This window comes from Rhinolophus sinicus, linkage group LG05 (assembly GCF_036562045.2).
Source record: "Rhinolophus sinicus isolate RSC01 linkage group LG05, ASM3656204v1, whole genome shotgun sequence".
NCBI lineage: Eukaryota > Metazoa > Chordata > Mammalia > Chiroptera > Rhinolophidae > Rhinolophus > Rhinolophus sinicus.
The window spans coordinates 97,455,790-97,473,631 of record NC_133755.1 but is presented as its reverse complement, the minus strand read 5'-3'; the positions used below and the strand labels follow the sequence as shown (position 1 = coordinate 97,473,631).

The 17,842-nt window shown below is 37.9% G+C and overlaps 1 protein-coding gene across 7 annotated transcripts in view; it reads left to right on the top strand.

The window, feature by feature from the left end:
- PKHD1 (PKHD1 ciliary IPT domain containing fibrocystin/polyductin) overlaps positions 1 to 17,842 on the top strand; it is a 433,016-nt gene that overhangs the window by 169,574 nt on the left and 245,600 nt on the right. For all 7 annotated transcript variants that reach the window (XM_019734773.2, XM_074333064.1, XM_074333066.1 and 4 more), the window contains 6 exons: positions 2,766 to 2,976; positions 3,421 to 3,578; positions 5,857 to 6,048; positions 9,052 to 9,177; positions 11,343 to 11,399; positions 11,780 to 11,910. In XM_019734773.2, the coding sequence (XP_019590332.2) occupies positions 2,766 to 2,976; positions 3,421 to 3,578; positions 5,857 to 6,048; positions 9,052 to 9,177; positions 11,343 to 11,399; positions 11,780 to 11,910 (875 nt within the window). The remainder of the gene's footprint in view (positions 1 to 2,765; positions 2,977 to 3,420; positions 3,579 to 5,856; positions 6,049 to 9,051; positions 9,178 to 11,342; positions 11,400 to 11,779; positions 11,911 to 17,842) is intronic.

Below are 17,842 nucleotides of genomic sequence, written 5' to 3'. Positions count from 1 at the left end.
ACACAGGGTTTGACCCAGTTAGGAGGTCTCAGAGGTTTTTCTGAGGACTCAAGTTAAACATCATTCTGAAGAATGAAGCAGTGTGAGTTGATGAGAGAATCCCAGTAGAGGAACATCGGGTGCAAAAGCCACCTGGAGAGTTCCTTCAGGTTCTTTCCTCAGGTTCAGTGGTCCATGTGGTCAGGGGAGAAGGCCCATATGTGAGACAGATCCCATGATGTCTCTGTTATCTCCTTTTCCCCCCAATTGCTCCATTGTGTAAGCTTTTTCCATTTGTGTGGAAAGCAATTCACACAAATTGTCCATAACGTAGTGAGACATGCCTAAAACTCAGATGTACACATACATTTTGCTCAAATAGGACCCCACAGCACTATAATGTCTATAAGAGGAGGTGGACATCGGTATGGGCTGAAGTGCTCCCTGAAATCTGGAAGAGGTGTGGCCTGAGATGGGTTTGTGAGAGTAGGTGAGGGGAAGAAAGCTGGGCCCTCAGGTCAAGCCACAGATTAGGCGAAGTGATAGTGGTAGGAATTATTCTGTTAAATGAGAAGAGGTAAGGAGACTGGGCTTCCTGGAATGGAGAAGTTATTAAGGAATCTAAGACCATAAAGTAGAGTCATGTTATAGAGAGTCTTAAAAGTCAAGAGAGTTTGGGGCTTCGTTACTGAGTACTGTAGGTGGATACTGTAGATTAAGGGACAAAGAAGGGATGTAATTAAAATAACTTAGCAAAGTTTAATACAAAAAACAATGCAGAATGACCAGGAGAACAAAAGTTGTTTGGAGAGATTCTAGCTCAGGTGATTATCGTAATTATTTCAACATTCTTGAATTTGAGATGATGGTAAGTCATCCAAATGCCAATATCTACTACATAGCTAGAAACATAAGGCTCGCACTCATGAAACATCCAGGTTTGATGTTTTAATCCTACACATAGAGGTAATATTATTGCAATGAGAGTGAATAAATTATGAGATAATTTCACTGCTTTATAGAGGCTCTATCAACATTTGAAAGGACATCAGTTTATATTAATAATTAAAAATGCACTTCAAAGACTCTGATTTTTTTTCTTTCATTCTGACTTGACTGTTATTTATAAGAATGATTAGTTGAGAAATAGTTTTGTTGTTCCTACTCTTGGTTCTGCCATGAGTAGCTTGCATGTTGGTACATGCATAGTAGGTATTTGTTACATATTGACTGAGTATTGTGAATAATTGATCACAGTGTTTAATAGAATTTTGTCTTTGATAAACATTTTCTATGCTCAATAGAGGTTTTTCTGTGCAGACATTCAAGAACCAATAATAGAAATTCATTCATATATATATATATATATATATATATATATATACATATGCATATAAAGAAACTTTATTTCATTTTATTGTTCCCAAAGGTTAAAACATACAAACAAGAAATAAAATTAAAATTATTTTCGTTTGCAATGATTTATGTCTTAATTTTTACCTGCCCTATAATTAGAAATGTTGAACTCTGTAAATGTTTTTTAAGATAAAATTATCGCCCAAGTAAACTTCGGAAATTACATCATTAACCCAGAGACCTTTCTAAGCCTAGAACAACATTATTGGTACAAGTGCCCACACATACAGACAAATAAAGAGGAAAGTTTAAAATAATTTGAAAATGATTTATTGCCAGCCACCTCTGTAGTTAGAGATTCAAGTATTATTACTTTCCTTTAGTGCAACAAGGGAGGACAGTAAGTTGCTGTGGGCTAAAGGTAAATTATGATCTATTGCAAAGGAAGAAGGAAATGTACTGAGGAAAGAAGAAGGAGTTGGGAGTAAGCCATGTGTTTTCTGAAGTGTTGCTTCAGATAATGCCTTGAAAAAGATCTTTGCTTTGACCATTGCTGGAAAAGGCCAGATTGTAAACGGCGAGACAGACTACCTTCTTGAAAATTGGATAGTGAAGGAGTAGCATCCTGTATGGCAGGAACAGATAGAAGCTCTGGAGCCTAATACAAATGAAGATATCTTGAGACACAAGTTACTCTGCAATTTTGCATAGCATTGCTATGTTGGATACACCCAGTTGTAGATTTTGAAAGGCTTGTTTAATACACCTCAATTCAGGACACCCTCTCTGAGGTAATTTTGATTTTGTACTCTGCTAACACTGTTTGTAAAGTGAGTTGAAGTCTTCAGATTAGCAATTCATTATGGACTTCTGTATCAGAGATTCTAATAGCTATTTGTCTTTTATTTGGAATAAGAAAGAGGTGGTAAAATTATGTACTCAAAACACAAAGTGATGTGGAGGAGTAAGCAAAAAGACGAAAATATTGAGGGTCTGTTATGTGACAAGGTCCAAACTACATGTTTTGTAGGTATTAATTGGTTTAATCCTCCTAAAACCCTATGGGGGAAGGCCTTGCTACTGCTGCTTTGTAACTAAGGAAACCGAAGCCTACTTCTGAGTATAATAGTCATGTTCTTACAGTGTTAGAATATGGCAATACTGTAATTCAATTGTAAATTTAGTCTGACTTCAATTCCTGTGTTTTTGCACCATGCCACTCTCAATCCTGGATTATTTTTATCGCTACCATGTGACAGACAAAACAAAAACAAAACCCCAATACCCGAAAAAGTGAAGGCGTTAGTGCTCATCGAGCCTGAAACTTGCTTTCCTAGGTTCTTCTTTCCCAGGATTCATTGGCTGAATAATATCACATTTGTATTAACTGTTAGAGTGTCTAAAGATAAATTTTCCTCTGACTGCTTTAGGTTCACTACCAGAAGTAATTGTCACCCATCTTCAAGCAGCTGCCTATGCCCATGACACAGTATTGGCTCTGGAAGATGCTGTGGACTGGCGCTCTGGGGATGAAGTTGTCATTGTTAGTGGAATAGGTATTGAAGGTGCCAAACCCATGGAAGAGATTGTCATTGTGGAATCTGTGCACAATACAGACCTCCATCTCAGAGCACCCTTGAGGTAACTGAGTGACAGCTTGGCTCCATATAGATGGAAGAAGATTAGGTCTTAAGTGTGTTGCTGTCTGGACATTGGTTTGTCTTTCCATGACACATTTTTAATTAACACGTTGTGTACGGATCACGAGAATCTTCACGAGGGATTTAAACCCCGCCGTACGCAACATGTTAAGACTAGATGTTTTGACAAAATTATAAAGCAAGAAATGTTTTGAATTTTCTTTTGTAAGACTTTAGAACTTCCATCTTATAGTAGGTGGGCTGTACAATAGTAGGTATATTTTCTAGTTTTCAGAGAGTTGTGCCCATAGTTCACTCTTCTGTACTTGAGTTTCTAAAGAAATAAACCACCACATAGAGAATTACACAGATCTAGTGGCTTTCGGTTCCTAATAATATTCAGAGTGATATCTACAGACGTCTTTTTTCTTTTTCTGTTTTTCAGGTATTCTCACAACTTCACAGAAACTTGGGTGGCTGGAGAGCATCGTATTTTAAAAGCCACAGTGGCCCTGCTCAGCAGGAATATTATTATACGAGGAAATCTCACTAATGAGAGGACAGAGCTCCTTGCTTCATGCCAGGAGGCTTATGCTTCAGAAGGTAGAGAAATATTTTGTGGGAAAGTCCAGTGAATGAAAAAGAATGTTCTTACTGTCAAATGATCTGTGGCATTGTTGACTTGTTTCAAAATAGGATAAACCCTTAACCTTTGCATATCCATAATAGTCTGTAGTTTTCAGAATGCTCTTGATAAATTGTCATTTCATCTTCTGCCCTCAACCACCTTATGAAAGAGACAAACAAAAGTATCCACTTGAGAAATTAATTATTTCTCGGGGGGAAAAAGTTCCTGTTAAATAATTAAATCTGGAGAGTTGAATTAAATTTCCAGGTTAGAGGTTATATAATGAAGTCTTAACTCTGATTCCAGTCTCCTTCTAAAATTCTCAGGAAAACTGTTTAATGCCAGAGCCACGAACACAGGCAGCAGCTCATTCTTACTGATTAGACTTGTAGGCCCCTTCCTTCCCCGCCCCCATTCCCACTTTGGAGTTTGTTTTCTGAGTGAACTACCACATACTTTAAGTAAGTGGTTGAAAAAGTCAATTTATCTTCTAGAAGAATAACAGGCACTGAATCACACTGATGTGCCTATTAAACATCTATTTCAGGGATGGTTAGTTTAGTAGGTTATGTTTTGGTTTCTCAGGCTGTAGATTATGAGGCTTTCACATGTTGTGAAGACATCATTTGTCAACTTTGGTCCAGGATGGTGTGGATGTCAAGGATGACTCCCAGGCATGAGCTCTGGATGGATGATGAGGCTGTTTATTGAGATGGGAAGAGGAACAGATTTTGGAGTGGGAGGGTGGAGATCATTAGTTTAATTTTGTACATGTTGAGACTCAGATGCAAGGCCAGCATATGAGTAGAGATGTCTGGTAGTGTCCTGAGCCTGGAAGAAATGTCAAGGGTGGATTTAAAGACTTGAGTAATGTCTACATATAGACACATATGGATATAAAGTTGGGATGTGGTTGGGAGAGAGGGCTCTTGACCCCACCCCCTCACCACCTCCGTCATCTTGCTCACAAATGTGTCATTCTGAAAAATGTTTGTCTACAGTGGGTTCTAATCCAGTGACTGCTTAACAATTCTGCTGAGTTGAGATCTGAATTCTATTCAGACACTTTTGGGATTTCTCATATAGATATTCTCAGATCAAGTTGCGTAAAACTTTGCATTTGACCATGCTGCAAGTGAGACCACACCTCTGGATTGGGGCCATTATAAAGCTGTTAGCTCCCAATGGAAGAAGAATCCCTGATTGCAGCACAACTCTTAAATGTTACTACAAAGTTCTCAAAATAAAACAGAATTCATACCTTCACTAAAAACATATGTCACTCACCTCTTTGTGTGGGGCGGAAATATGGGAATGAGGTACCTCAATATGGTAATACAAGGCCTGGCCACTCGAAAATATTATGGATCACTGACATAAATAATCAAAATTGTGATAAAGCATAAGTATATAAGAGACTTCTTTAATTTGCCTCTTATACACTCCTTTTCTGGATGTGAGCAAATGACTGAACTCTAATTTACTATGGATTATTTACTGTGGAATGGTACAACATTTTGTATTAGTGGCACTTCTTTTTTGGTTTATTATCTTGGATCATACAGAATCAATTCAGGAAGTGATTAGTTAATTCACACCACTACATGCCACATGTCAACAGAAAGTGTCCTGGATCCTGAAGCAGCCGCACTCCAGCCATAGCAGCTGTGTGTACTATGTTCATGCAGTTTGCTGTCCTCTCTAGGGGCACAACTTAGAAGGAGGGGTTGGTGCATAATGCTCTGTTACTTCGCTGGAGCTCTTTGCCATTCCTGCAGTGGTAATTTTCTTAAATCCCCAAACTATAAAGCAGCAAAGGAAAGGGGAAGCCCATTGGACAGCTGAAGACTAAAAAGAGCTGTGATTATATTTAGCACTCACATCTCTTTCCTACAATTATCAACCATGAGAAGGTCATTTTATTGCACACTACCTTCAGGGGATTTTTGGATTGAAATAAGCATTTATTCTGGTTGGGTTTGTGGTATATGGTCAGCCTTTTTGTGACAGTAATTAAGGTAATTGATTTGGGAGGCTCCTGAAAATAATAAAGGCAACATCATGTCTTAGTTATCAGATATTTTAATTCATAACCTAAAAAGGAGAATCAAAGTAAAAGGGAAGTAAGATCATTAAATTAAATAAATAACAGTGCTTTGTCTTTTGTGCAGTCAGTGCATTTCAACGGGGGAGCGGGGGGGTTTGTCTAAAAGCCTCATGCTTCAGGTCCACTGACTTCATTCTGTATTTCAGGTAATTTGCAGCACTGTTTGTATTCTAAGAGTGAGAAGATGCTGGGATCCAGGGATCTGGGTGCCAGAGTCATTATTCAGTCCTTCCCAGAAGAACCCAGCCAGGTCCACTTGAAGGGAGTGCAGTTCCGGGACTTGGGGCAAGCCTTCCGTAAGCATCTGAGCTCCCTGACTCTAGTGGGTGCTATGAGAGGTAAGGAGGTCCAGGCCTATGACTTTTCGTGTTTCTTTCTCACATGTTAAAGGCACAACATGTGGGGTTGTGATAAGTGATATGTTGGATAAGGGGGTTTCAGAGATAGATAATTATAATCTAGATCTATGGTTCTCAAACTTTAGGATGACTAAAATAATCACTTTGGGAGCTTATTAAAATTCAGGACTATGGACCCTGCCAAGACAAATTCTGGTCTAAGGTGGGCTCAGGGATCTGAATTTTTAACAAAGAAGCCGTATTATTCTAGAACAAGTGATCCAAGGAGTATAGTTTGAGAGACATTACTATAGGTACAACAGATGTGGATTGTGTGAATCAATGTTGTAAACCCTGCCTCTATCATTTACTAGCTTGTGACTATTGGCAAATTGACATTGAATAGTATGAATAATCAATGCAATGGGAGTCCAGCACAGCAGAGAGCAATTCTATGGAAGTTGTCCTAACTCACAGGAATCTTCTTCTTGGAAAAATGGGAGAGAGTGGGCTGAGAACCAGGCACTTTTCCTGGGAACATAGACCAAGCAGTGTGCAGACCTTGGCCAGAGCTGAGATAGAGAGAGAAGAGGACATATCAAATGCAGGTGGGAACAACTAGGTAAACAACAAGATTAGAATCAGAAAAGAAGAATATGACAACATGTACTGATAAAGGTTCTGAAACAAGTTGGAGAGTCATAGGAGCATCTAGGGTGAAAACCCAATGCCAGAAGTTCACATGCAGAGTCAGACAATTGGGATCGAGATTTTAAGTAATGAAGACAGAAGTGCCATTTCTGAGTTATCCTCCCCATCCCTCAGCACCTCCAACACCCACACATTCAAGCTTTTCCTTCCTGGAGGTGGTGCCTGACAAAGGACATCAGGGCCTACATACTTCGTGATTCAGGTGGGCCTTGCAAATGCTAGGATTTCAACAGGTAATGACGGAGTAATCTTTGAAGTCATTGAAAGCTAGCCAACTGCAACATTTTTTTCTCATTTCAAATTCATCTGCATGCCAAGAATGTCTGTTTAGGCAATTTCCAGATCTCTTTCACCTTATTTATTTGTATTTATTTATTTATTCATTTATTTTTGACATTCATTTAGGGGGATGGTTCCTAACATGGAAACGATAGTACATTAGGACAATCAGTATCTTTGTGCCCTTCTCTCTATCTCTCTCTCTTTTTTTTTGGTCTCTTGGTGCTTATAATGCTGCAGAATATTTAGCATGGGGACCAGCTCCAGAATAAATGAGAACAGCAGTTGCATATGTATTATCAATTGAACACAATCAAAACTCTCTTTTGCTCAAAAACTTACTTAATTTGCCTTCTCTAACCTCTGCTTCAGAATAGCTACATTTTTACCTATTTTTATATATTAGGTTTTATTTGAGAATGGGTTCAGTGCTTGCTTAAAAAAAGTTTGAAATCTACTAAGTTAATACATTATCCCCTGTAAGTCTATTAAAATGCAAATGTGTTTCCTAGGAGGGGGCAAAATATTAACCCAGCAGTTAGAAACTTCTTGCATGCTTGCCAAAGATCTTTTGTTTCATGCTCTGAAGGCCCTCATGACCCATGTGGCAAATTGCCCCCAGACACTAGAGTTAAGGGTTGTTAGAATCTTCACTTGCACCCTACTTTTAAAAGTTTACCGGTTCCTGAACTTAACCCATAAAGGCTCTATAAATACATTAGTACTTATTGGGTTGGTCAGATGGGCAGGCGTATCCTGATGGAGAGATTCTATGGTGGAGATCTGGAGTTGGGGAAAGTCTACAGCAGGCGTGTTTTCTACATAAGTGGGTTCGGATGTGTTAATTTATTGGTGAGTGATGTGAGAGCATCTGGTACTACGGGAGCTGAGATCGAGGTTGAATGTGGAGCCCCTGCATTTATGGAGACGTTATAATTGAGAATTTTCTGGATAGACCCAATTTAAAAGTCAAATTATTCTATAAACCAAAGTAATTTTTCTAAATATTCCAAATATTTGACATCAGTATAATATTGCTCACTACCTGGAAATAACACAAGACTCATTTTTCAGGATTTATTATTTAGTTATCTAAATAGTACATTTTTATTATTTTAATTTGTTTCTTCCATCAGACTGAAGATACACAAATACAGAATTTACTAAATTTTATTCATCTTTATATCTCTAGCACCATGCACAGTTCCTGAAATATATAGTTGATACTCAGTAAGTATTCATTGTTGAGCTAGTCCACGTAAATTGATTAGCAGGTCATAAAATATGCCCATGGAACCAGTGTGATGGTTTCCCTAAATGTGAATTCCTTTTACCATAGTATGGAGTATATCCCCTTCAGCTTCCTAAACCCACCATATGCAAATATGAGAGTTGTGATCCTCAGGTCAACCTCTGGCTTTGCTTATATTGAATTATAATCTTGTATGCATGAAAATGATATAATGTTATTTGCCAATATTACCCAAATACATTTAATTTAAAAAAGGAGAGAATCTCTGGCTAACAAGTTAAATATTGTTGCCCAGCAAGTTAGAAATATTACTTCATAGCTCAGGGAATAATGATTCCATCTCCTCATGCCGCAGTTTTCAAAGGTCAGGATTGGTCCATAAGCAGTACTCTTCACATTGTCCTTAACTTCTCTCTAGCAGCTGTCTGCCATCTTGTGATGAGAGTTAGTACCAAAGATGGTGGCCAGTTGGAAATCTTCACGGCCATGCGGTCTTTAGTGCTTTGGCCATACCGTCTCTTTCTCAGATGTTTTCCTTTTTTAACACTTGACTCTTGGATTCTACTCTGCTTATCTTTGGTATCTTTGAGATGCATTGGCCTGAGTTGCCCATTTTTTAAAATTTGATTTCTGCTCATTTCCTGAGTTTCATCATAGTATGGGAGAATGTTCTTATTATAGCTTGCTTTGGAGATGATTAACGGAATCTGAGGAGCCTTCAAGATTCCCTTCTAATTTTTGCCTTACTTTTTCCAATTCAGGTTCCTACATACAGGGCTGCACAGTATGGGGTTCCTTCAGCAGAGGCCTCAGCATGTCTAGGACCCTGGGACTGAAGGTGGATAGCAACGTGTTCTATGATATTTTAGGCCATGCACTGCTGGTGGGTAAGTGAAATGAACTTGTCTAATCTGGATATTCTTGAGTAAGGCACAGTTTTTTCAAAAAGCATTGTCCCCAAATTTGAATTTCTAATTTATAAAAACTTTAAACTTTGCTCATTAGAAATAAGTCATAGTTCAAATTTCTAAATTTAAATTTAGTTATCAGTGATTGGCTAACTAAGCTTTACAATAAGAAACTGATCTTTTAAAGGTGACATTTCAGGTCAGATTCATAAATATACAATGGGAGATTTTAAAATTTACTTCAGCAATTTTCATAATACTCCAAAGTTATATAAAATATCTTTGTACTATCTCATGGAGTGTCAAATCTGGATGCTGGACAAGTTGTTAAAAATCTTGAATTCTATTCTTAGCTGCTCCTGTGGCTTGCAGAAGAAGCGTATGTTTCAGAATCTTCTAACTGGTCACCTGTATCCACTTTATTTCCTCCCTAAGTTCATTCCCCTTGCACTACCCAGAGTTATTCTTTAAAAATCTTAAATTGCATCATATCACTTCTCTCCTTAAAACCCTTTAAGAGAATTATTGTGGATTGTATTAGAATACAATCCAAAATCCTTCATCTAGCTTAAAGGATTCCTTCAGTGACTTTGCCTCTATTAACCTCTGTAAACTTGTCTTGTTCTTTTTCTCTCCCTCTCTGCTCTAGGTGCACTGACCTATTTTATTTTAATTCTTTCAAAATACTATACTTTTTTCTGCCTCAGAGTCTTTGCACAAGCTGTTTTCCTCTGTTCATGCTACTTGCCCTCTTTCTGCATGATACTCTGTATAAGTTCTTTTAGCACCAATCATTTGTTGATTAAAAATTATATATCGTGTTTCTGATCATCTGATTGATGTTTGTTTTTACTATCAGATTTCATGTGAATATTGTTTCCTTAACATTTAGCACATTTACTAGTGCATTATAGCTATATTTGTTGAAAGAAATGAATGAATTAATGAACAAAGGATCTTTGGTTATATCAGAATAAAAAAGCAAATCAGAGGTTTTCACTGAAAGTAAGATTATAACTGTATTTGTTAAATAGTGTTATATATTTAAATTAATTCTTAAATTAATTAATGTGATATCATTAGTGGGAATATGTTTCACTTAAGAACAATCTGTTAAGATAAAAGCTATAAAATTCTATTCCTGAGAGGGAAACTGTTTAGTGAGAAAATATGGATCATATAAACTTGCTTTCAAACAAACTCCAGCTCTAAAGGGCAAAGAGCTATGAACAATGAAAGTGATCAGGTGCAGGAAAATCTTTTGATTGGAAAAGGACAACTACAGGGCAGTCAGACTAACCGATGGAGGATTACCTTTGTTTATTCTTATTTTTATCTGAATAAGGGGAAAATTTGCTGAAACCTGGAACAGAAATTCAGGAAGATACCCTAAGACTATTTCAGGAGAACACAATTATACAGACTAGACATTAGGGCAAGGAAGAAAATCTGCAGGAGGAATTTAACCTATGTTGGTAGCTTTTAACATCTACTATAGTGCAGGTGAGTGAATTTGAATATTTGTTTATTAGGGCATTATAAAGTACCTAATTCATGCAAAACGAGTATGCAAATCCAGACTCATGAAATGTCATGGGAAACCCAGATACCTAATGACCTAGAAAGAGGGCTTCTGTGGGGCTGCTTTCTATTGATGCCACATAAGTGGCTAATCTCTCTCTGTAGCATGGCCCGGCCTCTTTTATTCTCTTCTATTCCTAACCTCAGTGGCTTCGGTGTGAGGGTCCTAGTTACTGTCCAGCCTGTAACTCCAGGACATTCCAGGTCTTCCAGGGAAAGAGAGGGGCATGCAGATAGCTGATGGCCAGTCGGAATAGGTAGGGTCAGATCTGGAGCTGACATGAGGGTATGTGGCATTTAACTATGGAGATAGTCACTTAGACTCTTCCTAAGAAATAAAATAGTAGGTCCATTTCTTTCTTTATTTTTTTTTAATGAACTTCTGATCCATGATACTCTAGAACTAAAAAGTCCATGTATTATGTATTTCTTTGCTTCATAGGTAAAAACACAAAAACAAAATCAAAGCAAGCCACGTCTCAAAGAAGAAATAGTATAGCAGTGTCCCTCGTTTTCTGGGGTGGCATGAAATATGCTGAAGTAACGTGATCTTTTGTTCTCAGGTACATACACGGAGACAAGATATATTCCATGGAAGGCTATTCCTGGAAGAACAAATGGTAAATATGTAATTTGGTTTTAAATCTATTATAGTCTGTTTAAATTGCCATATATGTTATAGACAGGCCTGGTGTTAGATATCTTAAATTTGTTGAACATACTAAATGTTTTATATATATATATATACACACACACACACATATATATATATATATATATATATATATACACATATATACATATATATATATACACACACATATATAATATATATAATATATATGTATATATGTATATATATGTATATATATGTATCTATACACATACAATGCTTTATGTGAGCTATAATGTGTATTAGTAGATATAAGAGTATTGAGTTGTATAAATTTTAATTATGTTCGTGAATCCCTTGGGTTTGATTTATCTTTTCTTAAATTAGACTGGTCAGAACAGGGAAACATAATAAGAAACAACGTGATCATCCGTGTTTCTGGCACCGAGGGACTATCCAGTCCTGAACTGTTGACCCCAGCTGGTGTCTATACCCGCAACCCCACCAATGTTATAGAGGTAAGGTCTTCACCAGGAGGGTCAGAGCTAAGAAGGCATACAGTTCACTCCAAAAATTGGTTGGAGGGCAGCACCAGTGGATAGAATACAATGTTTACTTGCTGCACACTGGTATTGAGAAAGTACTTTTTGATGTTGTGTTGAACAAGTGCTTTAGGATAAATGTAATCCTTTCAGAATGCCCGTGAATGCTCTTTGACGTAATATCTACATGGAACAAAACAAAGTAGATGTTTCTTTTCTGGCCACTTTAATTAGTGCAATCTAAAATATCTTCCCAAGCTATCGCTGCGGTGCTGAGTTTTGTCATGATTCCAACATTAATGACCTATTAAATCTTCACTGTCTTACTGTATTCATGTGGTCATATGTTCAAAACTGAGGGTTTGTAAAGTCATGAGGCGTGTGAGTCATGTCAGATTCCCGGATGAATGAAGTACACGCTGATGGCCTTGATTTTTTTCATCCCGTTATTTAGTACAACTTAACATTACTTTTTCTTGGTGAATTTTTCTCCAAACACTTTAAGAAATACATTTTTCTGGTAGTTTCACCATAGATGTATGAGTGAAGAATTGCATCAGAGTAGTGGGAAGGCCACTTAGTTCCCCCTTTTTCAATGATTTTGTACCAAGGATATCCTGCTCTTCCAGGACACTCCTCTGAGCATCTACTACAGGGGTGTCCAAATTTTTTTTAACGTTTTTCACCAAGGGCCATCTGTGGTAAAATACACAAACAGCCAAGCCACTCACTCGAGGTGAAGTACGTATTGCCTCACCTGGTTTATTTAAGTAAACTAAATATATTTTCAGAATTTGCTGCGGGCCAATTAAAAATGGATTGCGGGCCTCAGTTGGCCCGCGGGCCGCAGTTTGGACACCCCTGATCTACTGTATCATGACAATTTCGCCAAGTTTCTGAGGCACTGAGAGAATGAACATCTCTGTTTCTCTCTGATCATCTGTTTTTAATTACTTTCAGCTGAATAACACCTAATAAAAGTCATGGTTATCTCCTCAACCTTCCTCCAGACGCTTAATTACGTTTTTTCCAAGTGCAGCACTTACACACCATTTTAGGTGCCTAATGGGGACAGATAATATGCCAGTGAGAAAGGAGGCAGAACTGCGTGGATTGAAGGAAACCAAATTCTAGACCCAGAACAACAAGAGTGGCATTTAACTGGTTGGTGATAAGGCTTGTTGAGCAGCTATGCCAGCAAGCTTTGGGGCCTAAAGAACTATGTTTCTGCATACTTTCTCAGCTAATATAATCTTAATTACACTGAAATACCTAGAGGAAAGTAGACCCTAAGGGTGTCCCAGCACATCTTCCTTCATGAGACTGGAATGTATCTGAATCCAGTATTGAATGCCAGGGGTGCCATCCGTTTGTCTTTGCTTCATTGGATAACACGTGGGCAGGTGTCTTGGCCACTAGCCAACCAGAAGAATTGCGCTGGCTATAGGTCTATAGGTGCAGAGAGCCAGAGGGTCATTTGAAAAGCTGATAAATCACCTGAACCTTTGCAGACTGACCTGTGGAAAATGCTCAGTCAGCAATCGAAAAACTGAGTCCAAAACAAGCTCTTCCCTGTTAGATGCCTTCCATTTTTATTTGTTTACTTTCTTCCACTTATATCTATTTTACAAAATTATTTTAAAAGTACAATGAACATGTTTTGAGAGTGAAGTTTCATTTTAAGTCGGTAGTGTAGACTCATTAAGTATATTCATTAGATGTATTCCTGACATTTTCTTTGATGACCTTAAAATCCTGTAGTTCTCTTCTCATTAACTTATTAGCTGTTAGACCCTGCATGATGTTTGAAACATAATAGTTTATCAACTCAAATTCATTGAATATAATGAATGAATGAATGTAAGCATATTTACATAATCAAAGAATGAGGAGAAGAAAGAGAAAAATAAAGAATAGATTCCAAGATCTAACAATCATATCGATGCCTGGAAAATAAGATGTTTCATCTGTGGGAGCAGATAAATCCTGTGGGATTCACCTGTCAGTGTTAAATCTTATTTCAGATGTGCCACTACTGTTCTACTGTGCTGTCTCTTTGGAATTCTAATGTCTAGAATGTGCTATTACTAAGGATATAGGTGATAACTGGGAATATGCGGCAAAACCCAAAAGTTAGGGACTGCTCTTGACCCTTAGGGCCACTGAAGATCATTTCATCATTGAACAAACAGTAAGTTAGTATTTATTAAGTTTGTCCTATGGACAATACACAGAAAACTTTGACAAATATATTTTAGAAATACACCTTTATTCCAAGGAGATAATGAGGAGGCTACAATAACAGTGATACATGGTGTGTGTGTGTGTGTGTGTGTGTGTGTGTGTGTGTGTGTAATACAAGTATGTGGAACAGAAAGAGATGTGGTAAAACAAAAACAAAAACAAAAACAAAAACAAAAAATAAACTTCCCCCTTCCCAGGGTTGTTCTGATAATCAAGAGAGACATTTCTTATTCTGAGGAACTGATTCATGGGTGGTGGCTCTTTTGTCCTTCTATGTGAGGGGTTTAGAGTCAAACTACCCCTATGGGAATGTAGTCAAACCTGGTGTGTACTCAGTTATTTTGATCCCTTCTCTTGCCTTGCTTCTCAGTTTTCTTGCAGTCTGGCAAAATATTTTTTAAAGCCTCTGTATTGCTGTAATTAATATTTTTCTTTTTTTAAACTTCTAATTTTGAGATAATTGTAGACTCAGAAGACATTGCAAAAATATAGCATAGCATTCCTGTGTAACTGCTACCCAGCTTCCCCAATGATAACATAACCATGCCATTGCCATAGACCAATAGCTAAATCAATAAATCGACACTGGGATAATAATAACTAAATAAATAATAATAACTAAAGCCCTTATTTAGACTTGAAGAAAATTATATAATTCTTGTTCCTGGGCAACCAACCCTGAAAGCCTAAACTTTCTCTCACCTACATGAATCTGGCTTTGAAATCTCTGGCTTGGCAGGCAGGCAGTGAAGAAACAGAGTTGATCCTTAAGTCTCTGCAGTGATCTGTGGTCATATATTATTCCCTAATTACCCTGACCTAAAGCCTAGGACCAAACGTGTAGCTATAGCACACGGAATTTACCTTGACTTTCAGTCAGCCATCTTTATAGTTCACTCACCTTCAACCCTGCATGATACAATGGGATTTCAAGTGTGATATTACTTTTTAGTTTTATAGGCACAAATGGTGTGCCTGCTTCGCTGCCCAGGCTATAGCTGAACCAAGTTCAGGGAGAAGCAAAACCTAAGCTTTGTGCCTTCTTGCTAGTGAGGATTCAAGCGTGATATTCCTGTTTGCGTCTCCAGAGGACTTGTGGTATTTCTTTGTATACTCCTTAGAAAGGCCTTTGCTGTGCTTTCCAAAAACAGATTAGTGGTGGTTCTTCATGCATCACCTGTAGCTCTTAGAGCACTCCATTTCCAGACTGACTTCCCTTAGCTACTCAGCATCTGCATCTGACTCCTTTTATGGGGATTCCTTGTTATCTGTCCAGAGGCTCCATCTCTGCAGTTGACATAATCTTCGTCAACCTCAGGCTGGAAAGTCTTTGCTCTCAAACAGCAAGGTCCTGTTCACTTCCAGAGCTCCCGAATATCCTGTGTTTATGGTGGTATTGCACATTTCCAATGACCAGACTCTTTTTTTAGGATATGCCACAGAAAAACCCTGAAGATGAACCCTTTGGAAACCCCCATTTAATTTGAGAGGAATTTGTTCTGGTTTGTGAATCAATTTTGTAAGGAATTCTGTGTTTAAAGGCCCAATTTCAGTTCTCTAGCTCTTCCCACTCAATAGCTAATGTATATTTAAGAGCTGCCTGAAGGGTTAACTCACTTTTTTTCTAGTAACTATAGATGTACACCTCAAGGAGCTGGCTTACGTGAGCAGTTAATTTCACTCTGGAATTTCTCTTGCTTGAATGTCCATAATACATTGACTTCCGCAAAGAATTGATTTCCACACAAAATCCTTGCTTGCCTTAAACCCTACCCTGCAAGCCGCTGGCTGCCTGCATAAATATGTGGGTTTTCCTCATGAATCATTTGTAGCATGCCCAATTGGAATGGAGAGTAAAAAGGGCTGGGAAGTAATGTGATCTGACTGTTCAAGTGCTTATTTTATAAGAAAAGTGTGCTTTATCGGCTAACAGATGACCAAAGTTGCAATACCCTGCCCAACTGTAAATGCACTTGGAAAGCATTTATATATGATCAGCTAGATGCTCTGCAAATACTAATGACACTATGGCAGACGATTCAACAAATCTATTCATTTGTTAAAAATATGTGCTCTCTGAGCACCTGTCTGGGAAAGGTGATGAATCAGCACTTAGCTCTTCTAATCTATTCTTTAAATGTTTGACTATTTCCCCTCTTGGTAGAGTCTTGGTAATATTTTTGGATTGCTTTGGTAATGAAATGCAGGTATATGTCTAAGTGTGATAATCACTTCTAGCCTCTAGTGTCCCTTTTTCATTGTTGGTATATCTGCAGAAAAGGTGGGTATTTAAGAAGCCCCATTTCCTAACCCTCAGTTCTTACATACTCATGGCCTTTCTCATGGCTCATAGGTGTGGTAGAGACACAGCCACCCAACCCAGACTATGTGGAAGGTGGGGCTGCATATGGAACTCCATGAGGAAGTTTCCAGCTGTGTAACCATTACTGAGAATCCACAGCTATGTTACTTCCTTGTGTACCTACTAGGGCTGAAGATACATATTAGGCACTTGTATTTGTCAACCCAGTGACAGCAATTCTTCTGAAGCCAAGAATCGTGAGCACGTGTCCTATTTTTTTTTTTTTTTTAACATGAGGGAAGAATTGAGATAGCTGATTCAATGCTAATAAATGTCCTGTTTTTGGGAATGCCTAACATCAGATTTGACTGTTTTAAAAGGTATAAATATCATCCTTGTAAAGACTGCCAAAACATTCTTATTGTAATTAACTACCAAAATAAGACCTAGCTGGACCATCAGCTCTAATGTGTCTTTTGGAGCAAAAATTAATATAAAACCCAGTCTTATTTTACTATAATATAAGACTGGGTCTATATAATATAATATAATAAATATAATATAATATAATATAATATAATATAATATCTGAGTCTTATATTAATTTTTGCTCCAAAAGACACAGTAGAGCTGATGGTCTGGCTAGGTCTTATTCTCGGGGAAACAGGGTATGTTTTAAATTTAGGTTGACCTTTCCATCAAAGTTTGGAGCTAGGATACTAGAATGGGCAGAGATTATTTTGACAACACAGACTTCCAGTCTAGACTGTAGACTAGGGTTTCTCAACCATGGCAGTATTAACGTTTCGGATCATATAATTCTTTGTTGTGGGAAGTTGTCTTCTGTAGAACAGCATGCCTGGTCTCACCCCACTGAATACCAGTAACATCCCTCTACTCCCTGAGTTGTGACAGTCCAAAATGTCTTCAGAGATTTCCAAATACTCCCTGGGGAACAAAATGATCCCTGACTGACACCTACCACTCTAGACTGTGCCACCTCAAGGTAATTGGAATCTTAGAGAGATGGCCCTGGTTCCTTGAAGTCACGTTAGCATCTTCAATAGTCATTCAACTTCACATTCTGTGATATCCAAAAGTCAATTTTACTGAGTTCCATGTGGTAGGTGAAACACATGATTAGAATTTTATATGGCCTCAGGAAATCAGGGAAATGCTCAGAACCCAAAATATCAAAGTGCAGGAGAGAATGGGCCCTTATACCACAAAGAAAGAAAACAGTTCTGTGACTGAGTGAACAATGAAGAGTAGCTGGCTAATTACAAATAACCAGGGTCAGAGAGTCTTGGGGCCCACAGTGAGTAACAAGCTAAAGGTAAGGAAACAGCACTGGTGATTGTG